At 39.1% G+C, this 24,996-nt stretch overlaps 2 protein-coding genes across 2 annotated transcripts in view; one reads left to right on the plus strand and one right to left on the minus strand.

The window, feature by feature from the left end:
• LOC140344377 (uncharacterized) overlaps window positions 1-3,131 on the plus strand; it is a 29,277-nt gene extending 26,146 nt beyond the window's left edge. The window contains exon 11 of the mRNA XM_072431509.1: window positions 330-3,131. The gene's annotated coding sequence lies outside the window, so the exon portion shown is untranslated. The remainder of the gene's footprint in view (window positions 1-329) is intronic.
• A 41-nt stretch (window positions 3,132-3,172) lies between these two features.
• Window positions 3,173-24,996, minus strand: part of SLC44A4 (solute carrier family 44 member 4) — a 42,447-nt gene continuing 20,623 nt past the window's right edge. Inside the window, exons 3-22 of the mRNA XM_072431510.1 lie at window positions 24,550-24,623; window positions 21,029-21,107; window positions 19,416-19,518; window positions 19,170-19,286; window positions 18,987-19,047; window positions 16,610-16,715; window positions 15,629-15,712; window positions 14,632-14,744; window positions 12,971-13,084; window positions 11,747-11,846; window positions 10,847-10,939; window positions 10,135-10,237; window positions 8,845-9,101; window positions 8,659-8,753; window positions 8,443-8,546; window positions 7,854-7,927; window positions 7,488-7,558; window positions 7,023-7,117; window positions 6,827-6,911; window positions 3,173-5,626 (exon numbers count right to left, since the gene is read on the minus strand). Of these exons, the coding sequence (XP_072287611.1) occupies window positions 5,505-5,626; window positions 6,827-6,911; window positions 7,023-7,117; window positions 7,488-7,558; window positions 7,854-7,927; window positions 8,443-8,546; window positions 8,659-8,753; window positions 8,845-9,101; window positions 10,135-10,237; window positions 10,847-10,939; window positions 11,747-11,846; window positions 12,971-13,084; window positions 14,632-14,744; window positions 15,629-15,712; window positions 16,610-16,715; window positions 18,987-19,047; window positions 19,170-19,286; window positions 19,416-19,518; window positions 21,029-21,107; window positions 24,550-24,623 (2,050 nt within the window). The 3' untranslated portion in view covers window positions 3,173-5,504. The remainder of the gene's footprint in view (window positions 5,627-6,826; window positions 6,912-7,022; window positions 7,118-7,487; window positions 7,559-7,853; window positions 7,928-8,442; window positions 8,547-8,658; window positions 8,754-8,844; window positions 9,102-10,134; window positions 10,238-10,846; window positions 10,940-11,746; window positions 11,847-12,970; window positions 13,085-14,631; window positions 14,745-15,628; window positions 15,713-16,609; window positions 16,716-18,986; window positions 19,048-19,169; window positions 19,287-19,415; window positions 19,519-21,028; window positions 21,108-24,549; window positions 24,624-24,996) is intronic.

Genomic DNA, 24,996 nt, shown 5'->3' on the forward strand with positions numbered 1-24,996 from the left:
CGTAAAACCTTATTCATATATATATATATATATAAGGATTCATCTAGAATCTTTGCATTTAAAAAGTAAAGATCAGCCACAGCAGGCTCTGTATGTACATATCTTGCATAGAAAAGTCAATAAAATGCTTCCATAGCCAGTTCTCTATGAATACCCAACTGCTACTCACCTCCAGCACAGGTGCCAGGGCTAGCGTTTGGTGCGATTGTTTTCTGGATCAAGGTAATGCTCATTGGCCAATCTGAAGGTTGGGCTATTTAATCACATTGACGTTTATTTAGGGAAATTTGTCTTTGTTTAGGTAATTTTTGTTTTTTTTGTACTTTCAGGAAGGTCACAGTTCTGCTCCGAGGATTCACCGATATTAGTGTTTGAGCCAGAAGAAGGCTTCCTATGCAAATTACAAAGTCACCTGCAATTCCTACTCTTGTCTTCCCAAAAGGTGTGTGGGTTCTAAGTGGGACAGAGGCTTGGCCTCATCTGCTATTATATTGGACTGACCTCATGTTGAAGGTGACTGCCAGGAATTACACTAATATTTCAGTTTTTATATGATATGGAATCTGGGAAACTGGGACATTTCTGACATTATAGATAACTTGTTTGGTGGAGATTTTTAGGGGTAATGACTGATGCTGGTATGGGATCAGAAAATAAACTTTCTACAGGATCAATGGAGAAGGGTACAGGTCTTCTCAGGGTGTTTTTTGTATAATTGAAGCATTTATCTTGTTGTGTCTGAAAATAGGTGCAAGTTGTATACTTTCTGTAGTTAGGACAGAAGCGTGTTTCTGATAAAGAAACCAGAATCCACTGCCAAAAGGCAACTTGCATCTGCTTCCAGAGACAACTGAGCTGTAAGCAAGAGGAAACAATATGGGTCATAATCCATGTCCGGTATTGAAGAACTCTTCCAATCCAGCTGCTGTTACAAAGTGGTTCCATGTGTAGATATGCTGGGACTTTAAGTTCTTTAATACCTGACTGGACCCAGCATGACCTCACTCAAGGTTTGGGGTAATCTGTATATGTTTAGGGTTTTTTTTTTTTTTAATAGGGATATTGCTGCTCCCTTTTAAATGAAAGTAGAGATATTTAACATAAATTCTTTCTTTATTCAATAATTGCTAACACTCATTGCCCTAGGTATATATAGAAATAAAATAATTTATTAGTGATTATAGCAGGGATTTATGAAGCTTGTTTTACTTGAAAAATCTATTTTCTAACAACATATTGATCTGGTGCCTTAGATCATGAAAGAGATTTTATAATTGCTCATGTGCTGTATGTGGACCAGGCCAACCTAATACTATCTGTCAAGGAACTGTTTTGTTTTAGCAATCCCTGCATGCTGGGACCTGGGTGTTGTAAAAGACTATTCAATCTGTATTGCAGTAATTGCTCAGGAGATGTATGTGGACCTATAATATAGCTTGGTGGTTACCCAGCCTGGTCTGGAAGAAAATTCCATTCCATTTTTATCCAGCAAAATACATAGCAGGTGTATCAAAACAGAAAGCCTTACAGTTTGTTCTTCTAAAGCATCCACATCCTGAATAGAAAATCACGTTCCCTTCCAGCAGCTGCAGATTAGGAGCTTTGGTCTCCAAATGAAGCAGTGGCCTCACTGCAGATGTCAGATATGTCCCCTGCCTTGCAGATTGGAGGACTGACTTGGCAGGCAGTGTGTCTCTGTAGAGACACAAAAGAAGAAAAGGCTCCTTCTCTGCACCATGCTAGACAGGGACATGCATTGAATGATTTTGAAATACTTTGATTAACCTGGAATTTATTTCATGTAAAGTGAAAGTTCTGTTTAGCTGTAATGATGGCTTGCAAGGACAGCACACTGTTATGGCAGATGTGTAAGTTTCATGACGCTGGTGATGTTAGGTCAGGCTGCTCATCTCACCATGCCTTATCATCCTCCGGCTACACAAAGGCACTTTACTATTATATTTTAAATTAAACAATTCCTGTTTATTTTTGGTGCAGGGTCAAGTTTCCCTTCCATAGGGATTAATAGTGATGCATTACAAAATGCCTTTCTTATATTGCTGCATTTTTATTGTGGTGCCTTTCGCAGTACTAGGTTTATCTTGACCTAAGCCTTATTGGTAACCAAATGCTTTAGGTTTTTGTATAATACAATGACTTTTTATTCTGCTACGACCAGCATTAGAGGTTTCTTGGCACATATTGAGTAAAATTGCTGCAAATGAAAACCTTGTTGCAACTAAATGCTATCTTATAAAATGTATGACCTAATTTGCTTAGACCAATCACACATTCTATGCCCATGGGGGTCATTTTTTTTTATTTCTTGTTCATTTATCACCGGTTGTATAGCTTCCATGGGTGGTAATGAAGATCTCCTTGTGTGAGTACTGGAAGTACTAATAATCTCGCATGCAGTCCCTATATAAACACCAAAACTTCCCTTTTCTTTGGTGGAAAGAGAATACATTTACCTGCATCACCCATATCGCAGGGTATAACACAGGGGGGTTTACTGAACTCTGTTCCCTACAAGGAATTTATCTGACTGTGGCTACTCTAAACGTGGCCATACACCACAGTGTATTTTTTATTGACCCTAGATTAGATAATGTTAAATCCAATGAAAATCTTTAAAGCATTAACATATTTGCAGGTAATATTGGCAGATCATTTATCAGAAATTGCCATTTGACTGAATATTTAGCTGGGGCAGCTCCCTAATTATCACCACCCACTGGGAGGCTCACTGCCATTTATTTAATAATGGCTCTGCTGGTTTTTTTTCTTGTCAATGGCACTTCTCTGTGCTGGTGGTTACTGGGAGCACTTTCAGCTGAGGTCAGAAGTGATGGTTGATGTCTGCATTCTAGTAATAATCGGTATTTGAAAACATTTCTATCAGTCATGCACCCATCACCAAGTGTATGGCCAGCCTTACACACTCATTGCACAGATATCTATATTTTTATGCAAACCTGTGCTGTAATTTGCTGGCACTGCACCAGACTGCCATATAATGGGATAAGGAATGAGGTCCAACTGCCTATAAGTCTTTAATATTTTTATAAATCTATCTTTTCTGGATGTAATTGGTACAGATCTGTAAATAAAATGTTATATCATTATAATGTTATTACAATTATTTTATGATACAGGTACAACAAACAAGTAATTTATTAATCATTTTATTCAACTCCTTAAAAAACAGTCAACTTCTCTGTATACATGCAAATATATAGCAATATGTACAGTACATGTAAATCTTATAAAATCTGATTTTCTACAAAAACTATAATCTGGAGATAAAAATAATTCTTACATACTATATAATTTATATACAGCCTAAAGTGCGATCTAATGAAATCTATGGCTCAGGCTAGGCCTTCCCCTTCAGGTGCTTTGTAGGTAGGTGCCTCTAATAGCGCATCTGACCACGAAGCTGCAAGCAGGTGAAAAGGTAAAATCTTTGGGATCATTTTCAAATAAATCTTTGATGTTAGAGATAGATTTGCCTCTTAGGCAGAGACAACCATCTAGAAAATGTGTAAAAATCAGTCATTTCCCTTTGTAGAAGGATATTTGGCTGCTTCCAAAATATTTCTGCTTGTCGCATTTAAAATATAGTCAGAGATAATAAGATTTAGGAGATAAGGACATCTGTCAAAGCAGATGTATCAGAGCAGCTCCAAATTCTGACAACTGTACTTTTTACATTGATTACAGTATTTGGAGCAAGAATCAGGAAGGAGCTTCTGTCTTCAGAGGCTTCTCACATAGGAATTTTCTTTTGTTTATAAAAACCTCCTATTTAACCATAAATATGTCAGAACAAAATGTGCAATTAAATGCAAACAAAACAGAAATTTTAAAGTGTATCCAAGTCTTTTTCTGACTGATTGATTGGCTTCAGATTCACTTTAAGACAAAAATGGCAATATGTGTTATGTAAAATCAAGCAATACGCACAGACATTTTGGTTTAGAGGTCATTCCGTGACTTGAATCAATCTGCAATTCTCTATTGGAGCACCTGACAAAATCATTGACTTCTGATATACATATATATTTGTTTTTTTTGTATAACAAGTAAGCAAAGAATACAAGACCATTGCTTGTAACATCATTAAGGCACATATAAAAGCCAGGTGTGATCCATAAATGGAAAACACATTCACAGTTAGGAGGTCACTGAAGGATTGATGAGACACACTGCCAAATGCTTCTCACTCCTAGGATAGGGACACACAATAATGCAGCATTTGTGACTAAACAGAAATGGAATATTGATACTGAATATGGACTTGTTCTGGTGTATACACTTATGGCCAAAAGTTTGCAAGCACTCCTTTTGAAGCAAAGTTGTCTCCAGTCAAGGGTGCTGCTCAAGCTAAGAAATACAAAGACAATTGTGTTCTTCCTACTTTAAAAACAGTTTAGTGAGGGCCCTCTTCTGTTCTGGCATGGCTGGGCCCCTATGCACAAAGCCAGCTTCACAAGGACACAGTTTAGTGCAGAGGAGCCAGAGGTGTTGAGTCCAGAAATTCCTATTGAAGAGCATGCAAAGACAATTGTGCTCCAACTTCCAGCCTTGTAGTAACAACTTGATAAATACCTTTTTTTTGTTCCAGCAAGACTGTGCCTCTGTGCACAAAGCCAGCTCCACAAGGACAAGGTTTGGTGCAGAGGAACCAGGGTTGTCTCACAGAGTCTTGATTTTTAAACCTGCTGAACACTGAATTAAAACACAGTGAACCAGGTCTGGTCATCCAACATCAATACCTCACTTTACAAATCCTACTTTGGTAAAGGAGCACACATACTCCAAAATCACATGCAAAGCCATTCCAAAAGTAGACTCTTTTATAGCCACAACTCTGATAATCTCCATGGTTTTGGAACAAGATGTCCAACAAGATCATATAGGTGTGACAGTTTGGGATCCACAAACTTTTGGCCACATGGTTTATCTACATCATTCACCACTATGCCCCTGTAGGCCTCAGTTGTTGTGTCTGTGTTGCCTGTTACAACCAAAGTCTTCCCTTAATTTTCTAAGGTGTTCTAGAAAAAGAAGAGAAGCCTTCTTACTTTATGCTATGGGCAACGTGTACTTTTAATACACAAGTCCTAAGCAGGAACTGCAACTGGTAACTAAAACAACATCTTCTGAGTCTTTCCTTTAAAAGGCCTAAGGGGGTTCAGTCTACTGGATATGGTCAGTATACAGTAAACATATCTTGCCATTATGGTCCTGGCTTTGAACCCTTCTTATTAGATGGTTACTTCACTGAAATGTAAACAAAATGGCCACTTTGAGATCTGTCGCCAGCCTCAGGAAAGCGATTGGTTGTCTAACGGATATAAATAGAAAAGAATTTTAAAAAATCAGCAGCAGTTCTCAACCTGCGGGAAAGCAGGAGTGGATTAAAAAGATTCGCCTGTCAGTCCGAGTGTGACAACGTGGTAATCCTACCAGCAATATGTTCCGAAATATGCCAAGCATTATTTCTTCTTTTTCTTCTTATCTTCCGCCGGTCGGTTCTTCTTATTGAGGATGGACATAAGAGATTTCGGCATGTAGTATGGCTTCTCTGCAGAGCCATCGTTCCTTTCTAAATCTTCCACTGAAAAAAGAGAAGATGATCCGTTAGCAGGGATATCCGAAGTGAAAATATGACTGACTATGGACTTTGTACAACAATGCTATATATTATGTCAGCACTATATAAATACTGGATAATATTAATGGTGCCAGTGCCAACTGGGAAGGAAACTCAGCATTTGGTGAAATGCATTGAAATTATTGGGGCAGGTAAAATAAAATGGAAGGTTTTTCCCCTTATAGCAATCAGTGCATGCTAATAATGTATTGTGTACTAATGGGACCTGGACTTTAAATATATTGGTCCTGATTTATTAAGGCTGTCCAAGGCCGAAGAGGATACACTTTCACAAGTGAAGCTGGGTCATCCAGCAAACCCAGAATGGATTTCTAGCCAATGTCTCTGGCAAGAGTCCTGGACCGCATTCATTCCAGCTTTTCTGATGAAAGTGTATCCTCTCCATCTTTGGAGAGCCTTAATAAATCTGGGCCAGTGACTCTCTTTACATCCACCAAGCCAGAGAGGTCAAAAGTCCAATGCACCATGTGACTACCCAGAATGGGGAACACAGAGCCTAAGTTGGACTTGGCACCTCTAGCATTTTATTGATTGAACTGTCCCTGGAACAAGAGAAGTCACCCATTGATAACACTTGTTATAGCAACAAGTCTCTAATTAAAGAATGTTAAAGAATTTGGAAGATTTTCTCCAACTTCCTGTTTATGTTCTATGACCGAAAAGTAAAAGGGTAATGTTTCCAATGCAATGTTAAAAAAGTCTTAACCTCCCTGGCAGTAATCCTGAGTGTGGCTTGGGGTGGATTTCCATACCAAAATCGGTAACCCTGAGCCACACTCGGGGTGGAATTGCCAGGGAGTTTAAAAGTCCTACCTGGTTCCAGCAGTGTCCTCCAGCATTCCACAACCTGGAATGGATTTCTTTAAAGTCATTTGCTAGCAAATGGTTTGAATCCTAGACCAGATCCATTCCAGGTTTGCTGGAACATCCAGCTTCACTGATAAAAGTGTAACCTCGCCATCTTGGAGAGCTTTAAAATGACAGGCCCAGTGACTCTGAATTATAGGCAGAGAGTTACAATGACTGGGATTTCCAGAAAGAGAAGACATCATTGGCAGCCACCAGGTTAAAAGTTTTTTTAGGGGTAAGAACAGAACCAGATTATAACAAAACATCTATACCATGATAAGCTTGTATACTCACAGAAGCAGAGGAAGAGGGTGTCTACACACATGTTGTACACACTAAAGAAGCCCTGTGCAATGATGTATGATCCTACAACCACCGTCTGCAAGGAAACACAAAACACTCAATGCTTGCTTCTCTTCGGCTTTACACATATGGATTTCTCCACCACAAGTTTATAATTAAATAGGCAATGTCTCTGTTCAGCACTCACCAAGATTGGTATCCAGTAATAGTTCAAGGTCGGAGACTTGAAGGCATCATTAGGAATTGGCAGCCGACCAGAAAAGAAGAAAAATGCCAGGACACCTAGAGTGCGCAAACAACTGGTCAGACAAAATATTGTAAGATGACAAAAAAAAAAAAGAAGGTAGGGGATGGAAGAAAGTGGCACGTGTAGAAGGTAGGGGATGGAAGAAAGTGGCACGTTTAGAAGAAAGGGAAAAATTAGCACATGTAGGAGGAAGGGAATGAGAAAGAGTGGCAGATGTAGGAGCATGAAAATGGGAGAGTGGTACAAAGAGACGCACATAGAGAAATATGTATTTGGCATAAGGTTAGCAGATATATCACAATGCCTATATGGTGATGGGCACCAGTGCAAAACATTGGCAACCCTAGAAAAAGTTACAGAAGAAACAATGAGAGTCCGATATTAGATAATAACTATGATTCTTACCAACTCCTCCTACAACAATCAACTTTCCAAAGAAAATAAGAAGGTCGGTAACTTTGTCCAGAACAACCACCCTGTAAAGACCAAAGACACATTACAAAATGTCTAAGGACCTAAAACATGCAAAGCCATATCGAAAACACTCCAATCATGAAAGGTTCACAGAAGAACTCAGAACAAGATAAAAAAAACATGCAAAGAAGAACACACACACACACATCACAACATAGCAATCCACACACGTACTCACAGGTCCTATCAGCCAATGACAGACATCAGTTCCAGGGACACATGACCCTGTACAGTGAGCAGCACAGACAATGATATGTATTGTAGTAACATAGAAAGCACATGTATGTCCGTGTTCACCTCACAATATTCCGCATCAGCAGCTTGAAGGCATTCTTAGCAGAAACGCAAAAGTTCTTTCCATAAACTGCAATCTGTGATAGAACAAAAATGAGGCAAATGGATTTTTTTAAAAATTACATTTTTTTCAAGTTTACCAACGACCCCCTAAATGGGTTTTTCCCATTATTGAGTAACTAATCAGCCAGTTCTAGACCTTAGGCCTAAGGCATATACCCTAAGAGCTGAATTCTGAATAGTTGGGGGCTATATTTTATACACTACAAATCTTCCTCCCCCAAAGCTCCCTGGCTACAATTTTTGGCAATTCCTAGCTGCCATTTTGCCAGTAAGGACTTAAAGATTTATGTCTGCAGTGTCAATGGGAAATACAATATAGTCATATTGCTGCTACTTTGTAGTTAGTGTGACTCATTCATAGCTGAACGAAAGACTGAGGTTTGAATTGCATTTGTGAGAGTAAAAACAAAAAAAAAAAAACATGAGAAAAGAAAGAAGATTAAGTGGTGTGCAAAGGGCAGGTGAGTATCACAGGTTTAGTTCTGCTTTAACAAGAAGATTAATTCACAAAAAAAAAAAAAAAAAATACCATGATGTAAGCATTGCGGTTCAGGAATTTAATAAACTTCTCCAGACACCAGAAGCAGCATTTGAGGCAGCACATAAGGAAGCGGGTGCACGGGTTTTGCGCTCCTAGAGGACAGACATGGCATTACACACATGAGAAGTTGCTTTTCTAATATTGTCAATATGAAATTGTAAGCCCAAAAATCCTAAAAGGTTACATCATCAGGCAATGGCTTACCTTTCAGCTTGTGGTCCAGATACTCCAGAATGATTCGGATAATCTGAACGATAGTGAGAATGAGGGAACCGAAAGCCAAGGATCCAGTGTGATACCTAGGGTAAGGTGGAGGTAAACAGAGCCACTTTTATATCCAATACCAATTTTTAAGCAAAGGATTATGGAACACAAAATCAGGAGACTCACCTAAGTGTTCTCATGAATGCGGCAGACACGGGGAAGTAGGGGATGTCCTTAGGTTTGTGGAAGGCCCAGTAATAAGAGGCAAACGCTCCTGCCAAGACACACTGGCCCAAGGCGATGACGAAGTTAATGCACCACAGGAAACCAAAGACGTTGTAGATTTGCAGGTTGAAGATGTTCTGCTGGATGATCCCTTCTGTGTTGTACTTGTAGAAGGTACAATGGGCATCTGGGCACCCTGTTGCATTGGCATTAAATGTCTACAGGAGAGGAGAAAAAGATATAGCGATTTATGATGATGCTGTATGAGTTTCATGTATTGAAACGTTAATACACCTGGAGGTGCTCATTCACTTTATCAAGGTAATATCAATATCTTATGGGTCAAAACGATAAGGAGCCCCTTTAGCCCCTATGTCACATGTAATTCATCTATTGATGGCATCTTACTGCAATGAGGAGTTACACCTTTGGGTGGATGCCCACAGGCTCAATGAATGAATAGCTTTGTACAGTTCCCCTAGGTCAGGCAACAATATCACTGCTTGTGTGTTCCCAGCTTCGCCTACCTGCTCCAGCCTTTAAAGGGGGAGTATCATATTTTTTTTTGCATGAGACTCAAAGGATATATAGGATGACTTGCAAGCCAAGGCCCAGTTTATATCGCTGTCAGCTGTCAGGAATCCATTCATACCTCTGTACCCGGTCTGAACTTTTAGACATGGAGGAGGGGACCCAGGTAGTAAACTAGTATGGGGCTCAGAATGCTAACCTGTATATTTGTATAGGTGATTGGAGCCATTTCTGAGATTTATATACCATTCTGGCAGGCAGCAGACATTAAAATCTGTAGCACTTACTGGTCTTGTCCTTAGCTCAGCCTCTGAATGGACAGTGAATAGAAAAGCAGCTCATCCTCCTGTCCCTCTGCTCACTACAGCTATAATGTTTATTAGCCTGTTCAGCACATACCCACTGCTGCACAACTGATCGGCTCCCTATGCCCCTTCTATCCAGCTTAGTCTGGGTACTGCTGTACAGGGAACTCCAAAAGGTTTACTGAAATTTAAACTACTTGTGGAGTCACCAATATTTTCTTTAACTTTTTTTTCGGGTCAGATACCGATGATCCAAAATGCGGAGATATATTCGTTTCACAAGCCCAAAATGTTGGTTTGTGATGGCCATAATGATTTTTCTTGTTAAGCCCTATCTGGATTATAAAAATGCAATTCTATGAAGGCAAAGAATAAAGCAAGCAAAAATTAAAAACAAAATTTAATTTTTACTCACCGTTGGATCACAGGTTGTGGTTCCTGTAATGTTGCTGCACTCTGGGGTGTTGTTGTTTGAAGTTGTTATTCTGAACAATGGACCTCCGGAGGTTGCCAGATATCTGAGGTTGGTTAAGGAACCATAAAATAACACAAAATCCTATTTGTACCCATCCCATGTATGATGCTCAGTTACCTTTATTTGTGGATATGAAACTTAAAATTATAAGGAAATGATATGAGCGGGCTGTCAGTCCTCAAATCAGTAATCTGAAAGGTTTCAGAAGCAGAACCTCCTACCACTGATGAACTACCTTGATGTAGGAGGAAGACAAACACAGGCACCCTCTAAAACCATTGACTTCCTTCTTTTCCTTTATTCTCTTTTATTTCCTGCTCAGCAGGTTTGCACACTTTCTCCATTTTGGTATTTGGGTACGTGTATAGATCTGTGTACATGCCAGGGTGCCACTTCACCACATTATGCCAATGCTCCTCTAGATAAGTCAGCTATTGATATGTATGTGGTGTTCTTATAAATTACACTTGCACATGATAGCTATATCTCTGCACCCCACTACAATGTTTTCTGAAAATGCAGCTTCTCTATATGTGTGGTGCGCTTACTCTACATACTGATATTATCCATCTCACAGATGGACACCCCGTGTCCAAGGTTCACATTATTATTGCTGAGAACACAAGGGACCCCAAGTACGCCTTAAGGATACAGAGCGGTGATACCCCAGTATGCCACACAGACCACCAGGAGAACAAAGGTAACCAGCGGATAGAAGAGGGATGACATGATGTATCCGATCGCCCTGTGGAGATAAAGACCAGAGAGTCACTATACTGTGCTGCATGATCAGTGGTGACCCCAATTATTTCTAAGCCCTGGGCAGTATCCTACACCCCATCATTCTATGTCTTACCAGTCCTGAAGCCAAGCGTATAGCTTGTGTCAAAAGAAAAAAAAAATCTTTTTATTGTTAAAAACTAATAAAGAAACAAACACATTGACTGTGTTCTGAAGCAGCTTGTCCATCCTCCATGTTGCCAATGTTTATTTTGGCTTTAGAGAATTCAGCACTGATATAACAACCCTGTTCGTGAAGGCTGATGAAAAGTAAACGTTTGCATCTCTGCAATATATGCATAGGTATTCATTAAAAATGCTGCAGGTACATGAAAATGTCAGGTGATCTGGCAGAAATTCAGTGGGCACCTGACATCCTCTGGGGGGCTATCAATTGCCTTTGCTTCAATGAGTGAAGTCAGCCTTGCATGTTGGACTACATAACATCTCCCTCCTACACACACATATCTCTTATGAAGATGAGGGGTGATGCTCTGCTGTCCTGCAGGCAAAGCCAACAACACCGCTTGCAGCTCAAACAGGTCATTGGGTGCTTGCAGATCAACAGGTATTTTCTGTACATAGCATTGGACAAACATGGGGAAATATCTGAATTGTTTTTTTAATTTGGCCTAGAAATACAGTTTTATTTTTTAAACCGTCATAAATCTAACTGATAACCCTCAGATAGATGGCCCCTCGGACTGCCCAGTCCTAAATCACCACTGTCCAGTGTATCCCCCCCATTCCCATCATATCGGTCCTAACTTACTTGCTGGCCTCTTTAATAAGAGCAATGGCGATAAGGATTCTCTTCCGCAGGAACAGGAGGAGCAGCAGCAGAATTGCCTCCACCACGGCCAGCACGATCACTGCAGGTATAAGCATGGCACAAACACTGATTTAGACTGGCATCACCCAACCAGGAATCTCCAAATTACACAAAATTTGCCCAAAGCTCCAACTTTCTACCGGACATTCTGCAAACTGAAAACTAAGCCAGCTTCCTTCTGAAAATGAAAATTTCCTGGCTGTTATGGCTTCAGTATTGCAGCTCACTGCTGATTACAAACATTGCTAGGGGTCTCCAAAGACATTACAATCTGATTATAAAATCTTCATTAGATTTACCAAAACTATGCAACAATCTACTCTGTATATATTATGCAGGTCATTACATTACAAAGTGGGTGGCAGACCTAAGGCAGATTGTACAATCAGACTGAACATTGTGTGGCCCCTATTTAATGTACAGTGCTGCGTAATATGTTGGCGCTATATAAATGCTGTATAATAATAATAATAATAATAATGGGCAGATTTAGGGCACCATGCAGCTCTCCAGCAAACTACTCAGTCTGCAAAATGAAGCTGCAGTACTATTTTTTGAACAACAGATGGTGGCGAATCACAGCTTGCTGTATTATTATTATACAGGATTTATATAGCGCCAACATATTACGCAGCGCTGTGTAAAATGACAACATGCATTTTAGGTTGAACTGAGCATTGGGGTTGATTAAATGAGGAAATAAAGGTCGTTCACATAGCAAAGTGAATTATCTATTTGCAGTAAATGAGATGAGGCTCTGCTGATTTCAACCATCCAATTGTGTTTTTTTTGGTTTCCTTCCATGTGATTGGGGATTTATGGCAAAGTGAACTATTACCATCTTCACTTAGCTAAGTGATGCTGCCATTGCAAGGTGATAATTCACTCTGGTAAGGCAGCAGCCTAAATTCCTTTAGTAAATCACCCGCGTGTGTCTGCACTGAAAGAATGATGGTTATTTATTCTGAATGAGCTGAATTCAGTTTGAAATAAATGTTAGATTGTATCTGTGCTATACTCCAGCTGTTATTAATGTACAAAAAGCTGAGGGAAAAAACATAACGATTTGCATACCTCCGCATACTACCCTAGAATATAGAATAATCCTTGTTTTGCTGGTATATATAATGGAAAAACTCAAGAAGACCCATGAGCATTACTTACAAATGGCCAACCAGGTCTCTTTCACGTGAGCATATACAGACAGATTGGGGTTGAACCCCACATCATTAAAGGTCTGGGTGCTGGTGGAATACTCTTTATAGCAGTGATAGATGCCTGAAACAGAGAGAAAACAAGAAAAAACAGGTGAATCATTGCTGGGGATACATAGGGGGACTATGGGCCAGATTTAAAAAAGCTCTCCAAGACTGGAGAAGATAGATCAACATGGTAGAACCTGGGTGATCCAGCAAACCTAGAATAAATTTTTAAGAAATCCATTCCAGGTTTGCTGGATCACACAATTTTAACCCACAGCTCGAAACACGCAGTGTTATTACCAGCCATGAACTGTAGTTTGCACTTACAACGCCTGCAATCCCAGGTTATCGGTTATAGGAAATCTTTTTATATTGCACTTTGTGATTGTGTGAGTGTTTTGTGAGTTCAGATGTCGCCAATGCAACCATAGAAAAACACACACAAAGCACAAAGGGGGATTATTTACACCTATGGCATCTAGGACAGGCATGGAGGAACATGAATTGACTTTCATTCGATTTTCAGTTTGATCCATCTGTGATATATGTACAGAAAGTCAAATGAAAATTTTTTGAACGCTGTAATCAATGCACAGTTTTTCAGTATCAGTACTTTGTAATCTATCAAAATGCAAATGGATCAATATTTTCCATTGATTGGCCTTTGCAGTGCTAGATCTCATGTTCAAATCTCAGGCCAGGGCACCATCTGCATGGAGTTTGCAGGTGTTAGTGTGGGTTTCCTCCTACATTGCAAAAACATGCAGTTAGGTTCCACTCTCCACACCCCAAAATTGACCTTAGACTGTAATAATGACATATGACCATGGTAGGGACATTAGATTAGGAGCTCCTTTGAAGGACAGCTAGTGACATGACTATGGACTTTGTACAGCGCTGTGTAATAAGTTGGCGCTATATAAATACTGTGTAATTCATAATGGGAAGGTACAACTTGTCCAAAGTGAAACAATTCAAACATACAGATTTTGGAAAACTTGCCAGCCAAGTTAAACAAGTTAGTGAAGAATGAAAGAGAAATGAGCTTATCAGTCTGCTGCTTCACCTTTTAGGCTGGGTACACATGTGAATTAATTGTCATTTATTATCAATATTAATAAATTCCGTTAACTTAGCACTGGAGCTTGATGATTTTACTATGAATATCAAAGAAGATGGAAACTGGACCTCAGCCTCATGTAATTTGTATTCTAATACCTAAATAGGTCATATCCTCCTCTTTACATGATGGAGGAGATATTAAAGGAACCTTGCTTTGGGGCCCAGTGTAAGTGTCTTGTTTTACTTTGCTATTGAAATGCAGAACCCATGGTCATGTTAATGGCTAGACATGTATGATTCTGGTATAGCTGTAGGGCAGTGACTGTCAATGTACAAGGTGATGCACACAATATTCAGTATATGACAGAGACTTTAGATATTAAAGAAGGTGATCAGAGACAGTAGACATGTAACAGGGGGTGCTGGGGGACTGAAGTCACAACATGAAGGTCAGGGTCATAATGGAAAGAATAAAGGGTTCACAGGTTGGGTAACATACAAGTGTGTGCGTGTCTATTGAGGTCCCTGCACAACATGCATTAAAACATATCAAAGCTTTACCGTATCCGATGACACCAATAACACCAATGATGAGAATCCAAACCAGAAAGCCGGCGGTGAAACGCAGCAAGATCAGGAAGAGGAGACTGACTACCATCGCAATCACCAGAGCTCTGTCACCGAGACAAAGAGAAGATGTGTTATGGGAAGGTGCAACTTCACCAAAGTGAAACAATTCAAACATACAGATTTTGGAAAACTTGCCAGCCAAGTTAAATAAGTTAGTGAAGAATGAAAGAGAAATGAGCTTATCAGTCTGCTGCTTCACCTTTTAGGCTGGGTACACATGTGAAATAATTGTCGTTGGAGAGGATCTTTCACGATCCTTTCCCACAACAAATGACTACACAGTGCATGAATGATCACTGTACATACAGCACCTTTCTGCTTTATAGAGAGGGGAGGGGGAGAATGGCCTTTCACTTTCATTTTTTGTTCATCATTGCTTGTTAGTCATCCATGGATCAGCCAGGATCGTGGATCAGACGACTGATGCCAAATGCTGTACACACACCAGATTCTCTTTTGATATCAGCCCCGAGGCGAGAATCATCTGACATATGTACGTAGCCTTATAGTCCAATCCCAGGCTAGGATAGAAACAAGAACTGTAAATGTTACTGAAATGTTAGCAAAGAAAGGGTGTCACATTCCCTGCCGGGACAGCTCTGGGCTGAGTTTAGATTTACAGGTAATACATTGAATATATTCATGTAACTATGGCATATAATACATGCATTGTAATGTGTATACACTATATATATATATATATATATCTCAATTGAAATCTACAAACTGCCCCTCAATGTGCTTTTCATCCGTCGCATGTGCATTGAGCACTGCACCAAAGTTTATGGAGGAGCAGGTGCCATAATTCTGCCAAGAGGTATGGACTGGCACCTATTAAAACCCTACTGAACAATTCATATTCTAGGACAGCCATTACCTCTTATTAGGATTGCTGCATACAGACAATTATGAAAAATCTGCTACTTACATCAGAATCCAGGACCACGATTTGGCAAAATCCTCAAAAATCTTTTTGCTCAAATTCTGGAAGTTCAAGGAATCGGCAATTGCCCTAAAATATGCATAAAAGATAGATAGGTGAGATGGATACAATCTTGTGGGGATAGAAAAGAGAGAAAGAAATCTGGAACAGGCTAGGAATAATAATAAAAATAATGCAAGAGATCTTTTTAACAGGATGGCAAAATTATTGGTCCCCAATAGGCAAAAGAAAAAGCTGTACAAAACGCCCTAAACAGGAATCCTGTTCCTCTACCGCCAATGGTGTCTGTCACACAGCTTGGGCTCTTTTTTTATGCAGTTTTACTATTTTTCTTTAAATTTAAAATGTAACAAACATAAAGCCCCATAAGCTGCAACACAGGGCACCCTGACAGCTCCTAAAATACTAAATGCTATTATTTATTTGTAGTTGTTTATTTACTTTTGTATGTTCTATAACTGGATATAAGGGGATAGACTAGAATCAATGGGTTTCACTCTGCTTTAATATAAGGACTATGGGTGGGGAGGGGTTAATACAATGTATATCAATGGCAAAGGACTCACAAAGCCCTAGGGGTTTACTAAACAGAGAACTGCTGAGGTTTTCTACCTTCAGACACTTGCTTCAATTTAAAGTCCTCTATATAGGCAGGGAGGAGTCACTGCTCAGACTCATTCAGTAGAGCATGTAAATTTCAACTTTAGCTATTGAGCTTTGTAAACTAAAGTATTTTTTCCAGCAAATTAGAGGAAGAGAGAATGTAAAATGTGCTAAAATACCTAGATCCCTACCTGCTGGCTAAACATGATAATAAATCATACATTTCAATATAGTTATAGGTTTCATTATGAAGCCTGTTGTGGATGATGTCAGACATAACAACTGCATACATTTCTCCTGATATAGAAAGAAAAGAAGAGGGAAGGAGTGAAGCAGGTAGTAAATGGATGATCTCGATCTTACTTGGCAGCATCTGTAATCTGGTTCTTCGTTGCATTTCCGCTCAGGTTGTTAATAGTGAAATTATCAGGATAGGGGATGTCGACTTGGGGGAAACACCTGTTAAAGACTGAGATCAGAAAGGGTGACACATTAAATAACAGGGTGACAATGAACACAGGAGTCATTGTACTATGAGGATGGAGGGGTATAAATAAGCCTGTTTATGCTAGTAGAACTATGCTAGCACCAGTTTATGAAAATCAGAGAATGAGAACAGTGACCACAGCTGAGCTATAGCCAGGAACTGCAAGGTCAATCAAACCGCATGCAAATGCCATGGCTGTGTACTTTGGATTGTGAAGTTAGAATAAGCATGGACTATTGTCAGGTTCAGATGGCAAATTCCAAACCATAAATAATGAAACAGTCTCTTATGCCCTGTACGGCACCTTAATGCACATGTGGAGCATATCCTAAAGCCAATTAACAGAAGATGGGAGAGATAAAGAAAAGGCTAGGTTCTTTATATAAAAAGTTTATGGAGCTGCCCATATCCTGTTGCGTACTCATTGCTGGCTGCAATTCTCTAGGCCAGAGTTTCCTAACCAGGGTTCTGTGGAATCCTACAGTTCCTCCAAAATGTTGCTAGAGGTTCCTCGAGCAATTTGGACCTCTAAGGTCAATTTAAATGACACCAATGGAAATGTTGTATTTGTAAGGGGGACATTCTTCCCCTTCATCTCCCTGAACCACCAGGCTAGTGATTTAGGATCTGTGGATGTAATTATAACGGGTTCCTGAAGGTTATTTTAAGGGTTCCCTTATCATAAAAACGTTGAGAAAAACTACTCTAGGCCAATGAATGCCAACCTTTTAGGACCTAATCAGGACCGTGCATGTGCGAGAACCGTGTGTCACTCAAAGGGGAAGAAACTTACCCCATAGTGACGTCATGATGCCAAAACCCACCTGTGATGGGAGGGTGAGCGGGTCCAGAGACACCACCCATCCACCTCCCTGAGCCTGCGATGGGAGAGTGGGCGGTTTGTGTCCATATGAAGGACATTGTCTGTGGCTCAGTCTGGGGGACCCCGCTGGGGGCGCACTGGCCAGAACCACTGACCACCAAAATTTTCTTGTGGACCTCTGTCAACCGCTGCTCTAGGCAATATGGGTCTAAAGCATTTTATGAAAGGCATCATTAGAAGCTATTACAGTTTAGCAATTCCAGTTTCACACTTGGCTTGGGTTGGGTGCACTGAGAATTGGTATGCAGATACTCAGACATTACTAGTATGTTTAGAGCTTTCGCCATTAAGAAACTCTGTCCTTATACTAAAGGTAAAAGCACAAAAAATATATTTAGGTGTAACATTTCTCCGTTTAATAAACAATTTAATAATTTGCAATGTGTCTCTGATATGGTTAGCAAATTTGAGTAGGTATATCTCAAGCACAACGACCATGAAAGACATGAAGAGGAACACCATACAATGTCATTTGAATGACAACTTTGAGTTGTTGGGGTTGCTGACATTACATCCAAGATGGTGGCTCCTGGCACAGCCTTGGGTCCCTCTCACACTTGTGGTTGAAAACAGCAAAATTAGCTGCGGCCAGGTGCGAAGCAACTGCTGCTTTGCACCCATGAATGGTAAACTGCACCACAGGTCAATGCCATTGCGTTAATACACCTTGCCTTTATAGTGTGGAAAGAGAAAGAAAAGCAGAGAAAGAAAAGCAACCATACGGCCAGAAGCAACTTTCGCTTCCAGGAACCATGCCACAACCGTGTGGAATACACAATTAGGTTCCCAACCACTTGTATACTGTTGAGTGAGAGTGAATGGATGTATGGTTGAGCCTGTGGTAAAAAAGGTTAAGTTCAACTGCAAGTTTGAAATGAGCTTTAGGGCTTTTTGACAGGCACAAGGGAGGATTTTATAGGTAAATACAAGGAGCAATGAAGTACAAATATAAAAGGAAATGATTATTGTAAAAGCAACAATCATTAGGATGTTACACCATAAATGCCAGCATACACTTTTGGGAAGATGATAACAAGATAATATTTTGTTAAAATTACTGGTCTGGAGAATGGGTCACCTACATATATATGAGTCTCATATATATATATATATATATATATATATATATATATATATATATATATATATATATATATATATATATACTTAATATTTTGCTATGGCTGCCCATGATGCTAAACTTAAGCTGAAATTCCACCATTAGAAATGAAAACAAAAGCAGGGGCAGGGTATTTCAATGTGAGTGATAGCCAAAACCTATTTTGTGCAAGAACTGTGATCCACATTATTCATTTGTTACGATGTATAAAGGAAGAGCAAAACCCTTGTAAAGCACTGGAGCTACTCACTTGGTTTGGAGGGAATCAGGAAGATTGGGCAAAGCTCCTTAGCTGCAATTTCCTTCACAGTCTGCATTGCAAAAAAAGAAGATAGAAAATGATTGCATTAATACAGGTGCCGATCCATGTTTTAGAAACCAGTGATTGAACATATAACAATTGTCACACGCTGATCCTTTCCATCCTACTTACCAGCGTAGTAGTAGTAAGGTTAATACTCGGCTGACAGAATGTCTGGTTATAGACATTTTTGGGTTCACCGATTGGTATAGCGGCTCTGAAATACAGCGGACATTCCGCCACACAAACCTAGGGAGCAGAGCATCATATGAATAACAGAAAGAGTAACCAATCATAGAAGTAATAAACAAAGAGTATTGCTGGATAAAATGGAAAATTGGGTTAACAGAGACCAGGGGGAATATCTAGTGAAGGTACCTGGGTGGTGGGACACTGCAATCCATTCATTGCTGCTGCCGCCAAGATGTTTGTACCAGTGAGACATTTCAGCAAGTCAAAATATAGCACAAAAGGCTTTTCTCTGCAAAGAAAAATTACTATATTGTTACTACAGATCACAAAGGAAGTGAATAATGCAAAATCACAAGTCATTAGGAGGTGAAACTATAAAGGTCAGACAGTGAGGAAACAAATGTAGACTTTCGGCTCAGCTTAGGTAAAGGGACAGAGAATCAGTGGTCTTACTAGAAAAGTGAAAAGGGGGTGAAATGTTGTGGTATTGTAATGAAAAAAAAAAGATAAAGTGTTCTAATTATATGCATGAAATGCTAAAAAAGTATTATGGTCATGTAAAAGTAGTAAGCAGCAAATGAACCAGAAGATATAGAAACAATGAAGGGCCTAGGGTATCAATGGGGAGGTATGAAGAGTCCTGGTCATGTAAAAGGCGAAGGAACTAGGAGTTATAGAATCAATGAAGAGACTAGGTCATATGAGATAAATGGGGAGGTATGAAGAGTCATGGTCATATAAAAGGAGTAAGCAGCACAAGAACCAGGAGACATAGAATCAATGGAGAGGTCATGTGAGATTAATGTGGAGGTATTAAGAGTCATGGTCATGTACAAATAGAAAGAAATGTTAGGTATAGCCCAGTGTTCCTTTTTTTTTTACCCCTGGGGACCCCTTGAAACAATTTTAAGGTCTTAGGGAACCCCTACTAAAACCCATTTTTTGTGGGTCAATGGAAAAAAGCCTCTATACAGTGGTGGATGAAATACCACCCTATGGACATTGAAAAACATCACTGGAGTCATACAACTAAGCTTTACCAAGTAAAGTTGGCCAATAGATGGTAGGTATCATGAAATGGGTAGTAAATCAACCACAGTTTGAGGAACCCCTAGGAACCTCTGGAAGAACCCTGGTTGAGAATGGCTGGTCTAGGCAATGGCTAGGTATAGACATTATCCACTGGATCAACTATGTCTATAGGGTTTTTATCAGGGATATGTTTTTTTCCCTAGTGGTTGAACTTGATGGACTTTTTTCAACCAGAGTACGTTACTGTAACTAGATGGAGCGTCTCAGCCATAGACGGGAAGAGAAAAAGAATACATAGTCCACAGGGAAAAAAGGATGGATTGTCAGGGTCACATGGGAGATGGGACAATGGACAGAAAGTAGGAAGAAGGGAACAGAGAGTCCAGGTAATAATCAGTAAAAAAAAGAAAAGAGTGTCAGGGTCGTATGGGAAAGTAGGCAGGAGAGTTGCAAAAACTAAGTAAGGAATGGAGGGAATAGGTCACAGACATATAAAAAGAGAAAATGGATGGCAGAACTAGGTTATTGGGAGAAGGGAAGTGATGACTTGACATGGTCATGTAGAAAACAAAAAGGAGATGAAGAAACTGAATTAAAAGGAAAAAGATGTTGCAGAATTAGGGTATTGTAAAGGTAAATATGAGCAAGTGCTGGGGTTTATCAATTGAAAATCAAGTTTTCAGATGTCATTTTTAAAATGCAATAGTGAAAAGATCTGGGTAACAAAGTAAGCAGGAAATCTGAACAATATATAGATAATCCCTTACTTGTTTTCTCCAAATCCACAATAGAATCCCGTGGAATTTCTGGCATAGATCACTTGGCGTGGGTCACCATACAGCCAGGCTGTAATAAAAAAAAAAGGGAAGTTTAATTAAAAATTTGATGTGATCGTCTGGGTGTTAGATGACTAAATTCAGAAGGACCAAGATGGACGCACAGTTTAAGGTGATCAAAGCTGCTAAAGCCTTCAATTCAGAAGCCACTGTCAGATCCTGAGATGCGATCAGTGCTGCATGGAAGATCTCCTCTCCAGTGCCTGAACCCAAACAGTAAATCTGCCATCGACTTACAATGTACTAAATGGAAATTATTTATTGCAGAACCAAGCAAGTTAAAAACATTGTGACCATGCTGGCTAGTTGTTTTTAACTTGCATATTGTTGTAATAATAAAATAAGTAAATACTGGACTTTTGGCAGCACCAATATTTTATTATATTCCCACTATAAGTGATTATTTATTATTATACAGTATAATAATACTGTATAATTATTTGAAACAGTAGCAATCATTCAAAAGATTCTAATTTCTATGTACCTACACTATAATGCACAGTGCCATCTCCAGAGAACTGAAAAATATTTTTGACCAAAATACCCCTAAAATTTGTAATTGTTGTTCTGTTTATAAACTATTGGCAATTCTTAAATAAAGTTTTTAAAATATCCTCAATGGACTCCTGAACTTTTTGTCCCTATAGTTCAACCTACAGGTAGAGCAGAACACTCGATTTTTCATTATAAACTATTATGCTTTAAAGTCATGGATCTTCCATATTGTGTGACTCAAAGCTGACGTGGCTTTAGCATCAACAGCCACATATATTCTCTGTTTAGTTAGCACAGATATGATTTCATATCTTTAACTATGCAAATTAAAGGCAGGTTACACCAGGAATTATCCTGCCTGGCTTGTTTTATAGTAAATAATGTGTTTCTCACCTGGCCTCAGGTACAAATCCATAGGTGGAACCTTGGGTGAGTGGTCATTTCGTGAACTAAACTCTAGGCTATGACCAAATCATCTGCTCTCCTCCGATTCGAGAGTGAAAGCACGAAACTAGAAGCCACAGTACTGTTTAGAAAGGCTATAGCTTTAAATACAAAGGCTTGCTGCACCATTTCTTGACCTAGAAACCCTTGCTGCTCCACCAACCCAGCAAACTGCAAAAAAAGGCCACTCAATGGAAAGTCTTGGTGGCCACCATCTATAGAAGGATGGAGCACACCAGGGAGGAGTGAAGGTTGTGGTAATGCATCCCCACTACATTTACACAATTTTGGGGGATTTCGTCTACATCTAAAAAAGTTTTTTTAATGGGACTTTTAAGGTACCTCCATACATGAAATCATAAAAAAGTCTAAATATAACAAAATACAAGAATATTTAGGACAAACTTTTTTTTTTTTTTTTTTTTTTTTAAGAAGAGGCAATACAATATCAATCACTTCATTTGCTGTTAAATAGTTCACATATACAATCTATCTCTGTGTTTTGTTCTTGATGCGTTTCGCAGTGTAGCAAAATTCCTGAGAGATTCCATTTGGAATAAAATTTTATTTGAACAATACTAAAACACTTATACATTCAGATTATTCATTTGAGCTTGAGATATAGAGGATTAAGGCCAAATAAAAGGAGGAGTGGATACATTTTAATTTATGTTATGAGAAAAGTATTCAATTCCGACCATCTGGAACAGTGTTTAAAAGGGAGGGGTTTAATTCAAAACCACAGTAAAATTAAGTATTATACTTGAGTGTATCACAGGTAGTTTGTGTTACATAAAAGGATATTATTGAGTCCATAGTATAAATAAGTTGAGTAGTTAACAAGTCAGGTCTCCCGACACGGTTTGCCTGTATTAAGCTTCTTCAGGGGAGTTTTTACAGATGGAGACACATCTTATAGGGACTCTTTATGGCAGTAATGTGTGGCAAACATCCAGTACTGGGCTGGCAAAAAATACACCCAAGGGCCTGAAGAATTTTTTATCTGCCTCCACTATTTCCACGAACAAAGTTTTAATCATTTTTTTCTTCTCATAGCTAGTCATTCTCTTTTCTTCCCCAAAAAAAGACCACATATAAAAAGTTTTTCATGGCCCATTAGGCTAAATAAGACCCAGTGCTGCCATAAAATGTTTAGGGTCCATCTATGGATATTTTGTTGAAAATTTTATTTTTTTGTAGTGGGTTCTAGTGTAGTTTGCAGTTAGACTATGAGTTCTGCTGTATTTGTTGTCCAGCCATTATGAATGGATGGGAAGGCCAGTTCTGGGCTTAGCTGGCTTACAGTGGGAACTGTAAGGTTGACATATCTTGAAACATTTGTAACTCCAGGAGAGGTTAGCATAGGAATGTACAAGGGTGGGCTAACAGAATCTTGAGCATCAAGGTCTCCTAAGAAAAAAGAGTAATGGTTGGTGACATAACTAGTGCCTCATTGAAGTGGTGGAAGCCTGGACATGGTCTTTTTTTTAATGATTTTTTGGGGGGAGGTGGAAGGTCATTTTCATTGGAAGGTCTATTTTATAGTAACAGCCAAACCATTTTCCAAGTTTTGGGAAGATTGTAAAAATATTAAGACCTCTCTCATGACTTAATATCTGTCTTTTTCTATGCTAGGAAGATCCACTGTAACCTTCCCTAAATGTACCCATTGAACAAATTTAATTACAATATTTCTACACACTTTCCATATTATCATAATATAATTAATTACATTATTACCCACAAGAGGCTCATAAAGCAGATAACAGAGTGATTTGCTGCACCGCCTCTGGTTATGCTTTATAAAACCCACTGTAAAGCCACCAGTAAGAATTCATGTCATTCTTCTGGGAATAATCAGAATATGTGTAGATAAACATATCTGTGGTGATAAGGATAAGAAAATCTGCAGCTCCCATCCTTACAAGACCTCATATTGGCAATGCATTTTTACACTTCAGCTTTATCATGTGTGATAACACTAAGCTTAGGTATTGGGCTACTGATAGTACAAGACTATGCTCATATTCCTTTCATATTGCCCCTTGCTTAAGACATTTGATTTCTGTATTCCAAAAAAAAAACATTAAATAATTACAGGCAGCAAGTAAAAGCTACTAAATCCATCAAGCAAACACAACTCTGCTAAAAACAGAATGTTTTATCTTAATACTCTGGAATTTATTGCAGTGAGATATATAAATGAATATGTCTGTTCTTTATCATTTCCTCTAGATCTCAGCTTTCTTTACCACCAATTAAACTTAAGATCCAATGTAGGTCTGAATCTGATTGGTGTATTTTGAGACAGCAGTGGTGTGTTAAAGAATAGCTCCCTTGTATCACAAGCAGGGGTTCCCAGATCTCCAGACTGCACAAAAAGAGAATAGGATGGCTCAAAGCACTACATACATATGCAGCAGGTAGTTCCAGGTTTAATTTAAATTCACCCCACAGGGCAGTAAGTGAAACTCAGTTGCAAAGACCCATAGCATCTGCAAATATTCACTTACCTATTATCCCAACTACCATATAGCCAAGAATGAAGACCATGAACAGGATACAGCATATAATGTCAGTGCAGCTCCTGGATGGGAGAACAAGGAGACTAGTCAGCATTGCAAACCAGAACATGCGAGTTTGATTTTAGTAATTATTTTTAGATTTTATTAGTTATAAGACTGTAATAAACAAACCAACTTGGGCACCTGAAAGGCTTAGGGACAATTTATACACCTCCTGCAAAAAAATAGCAGAAATACTTACCTCTTCAGCAGGTCATGGCTTCAATCATTAGACTCTTTAAGAGTCACGAATATCCTGAAGTATGTCACATGCATGGACCCCTTTGGGCACCAAGGGTCCATCCATGGACTTCTACACAACTACTGTGTCCTGTAGTGAAGGGTTACAAGCCTGGTTTGTTATTGCCGTCTATGCTGTATATTTTACCTTCCCTA

The sequence above is a fragment of the Pyxicephalus adspersus genome, chromosome Z, assembly GCF_032062135.1.
Source record: "Pyxicephalus adspersus chromosome Z, UCB_Pads_2.0, whole genome shotgun sequence".
NCBI lineage: Eukaryota > Metazoa > Chordata > Amphibia > Anura > Pyxicephalidae > Pyxicephalus > Pyxicephalus adspersus.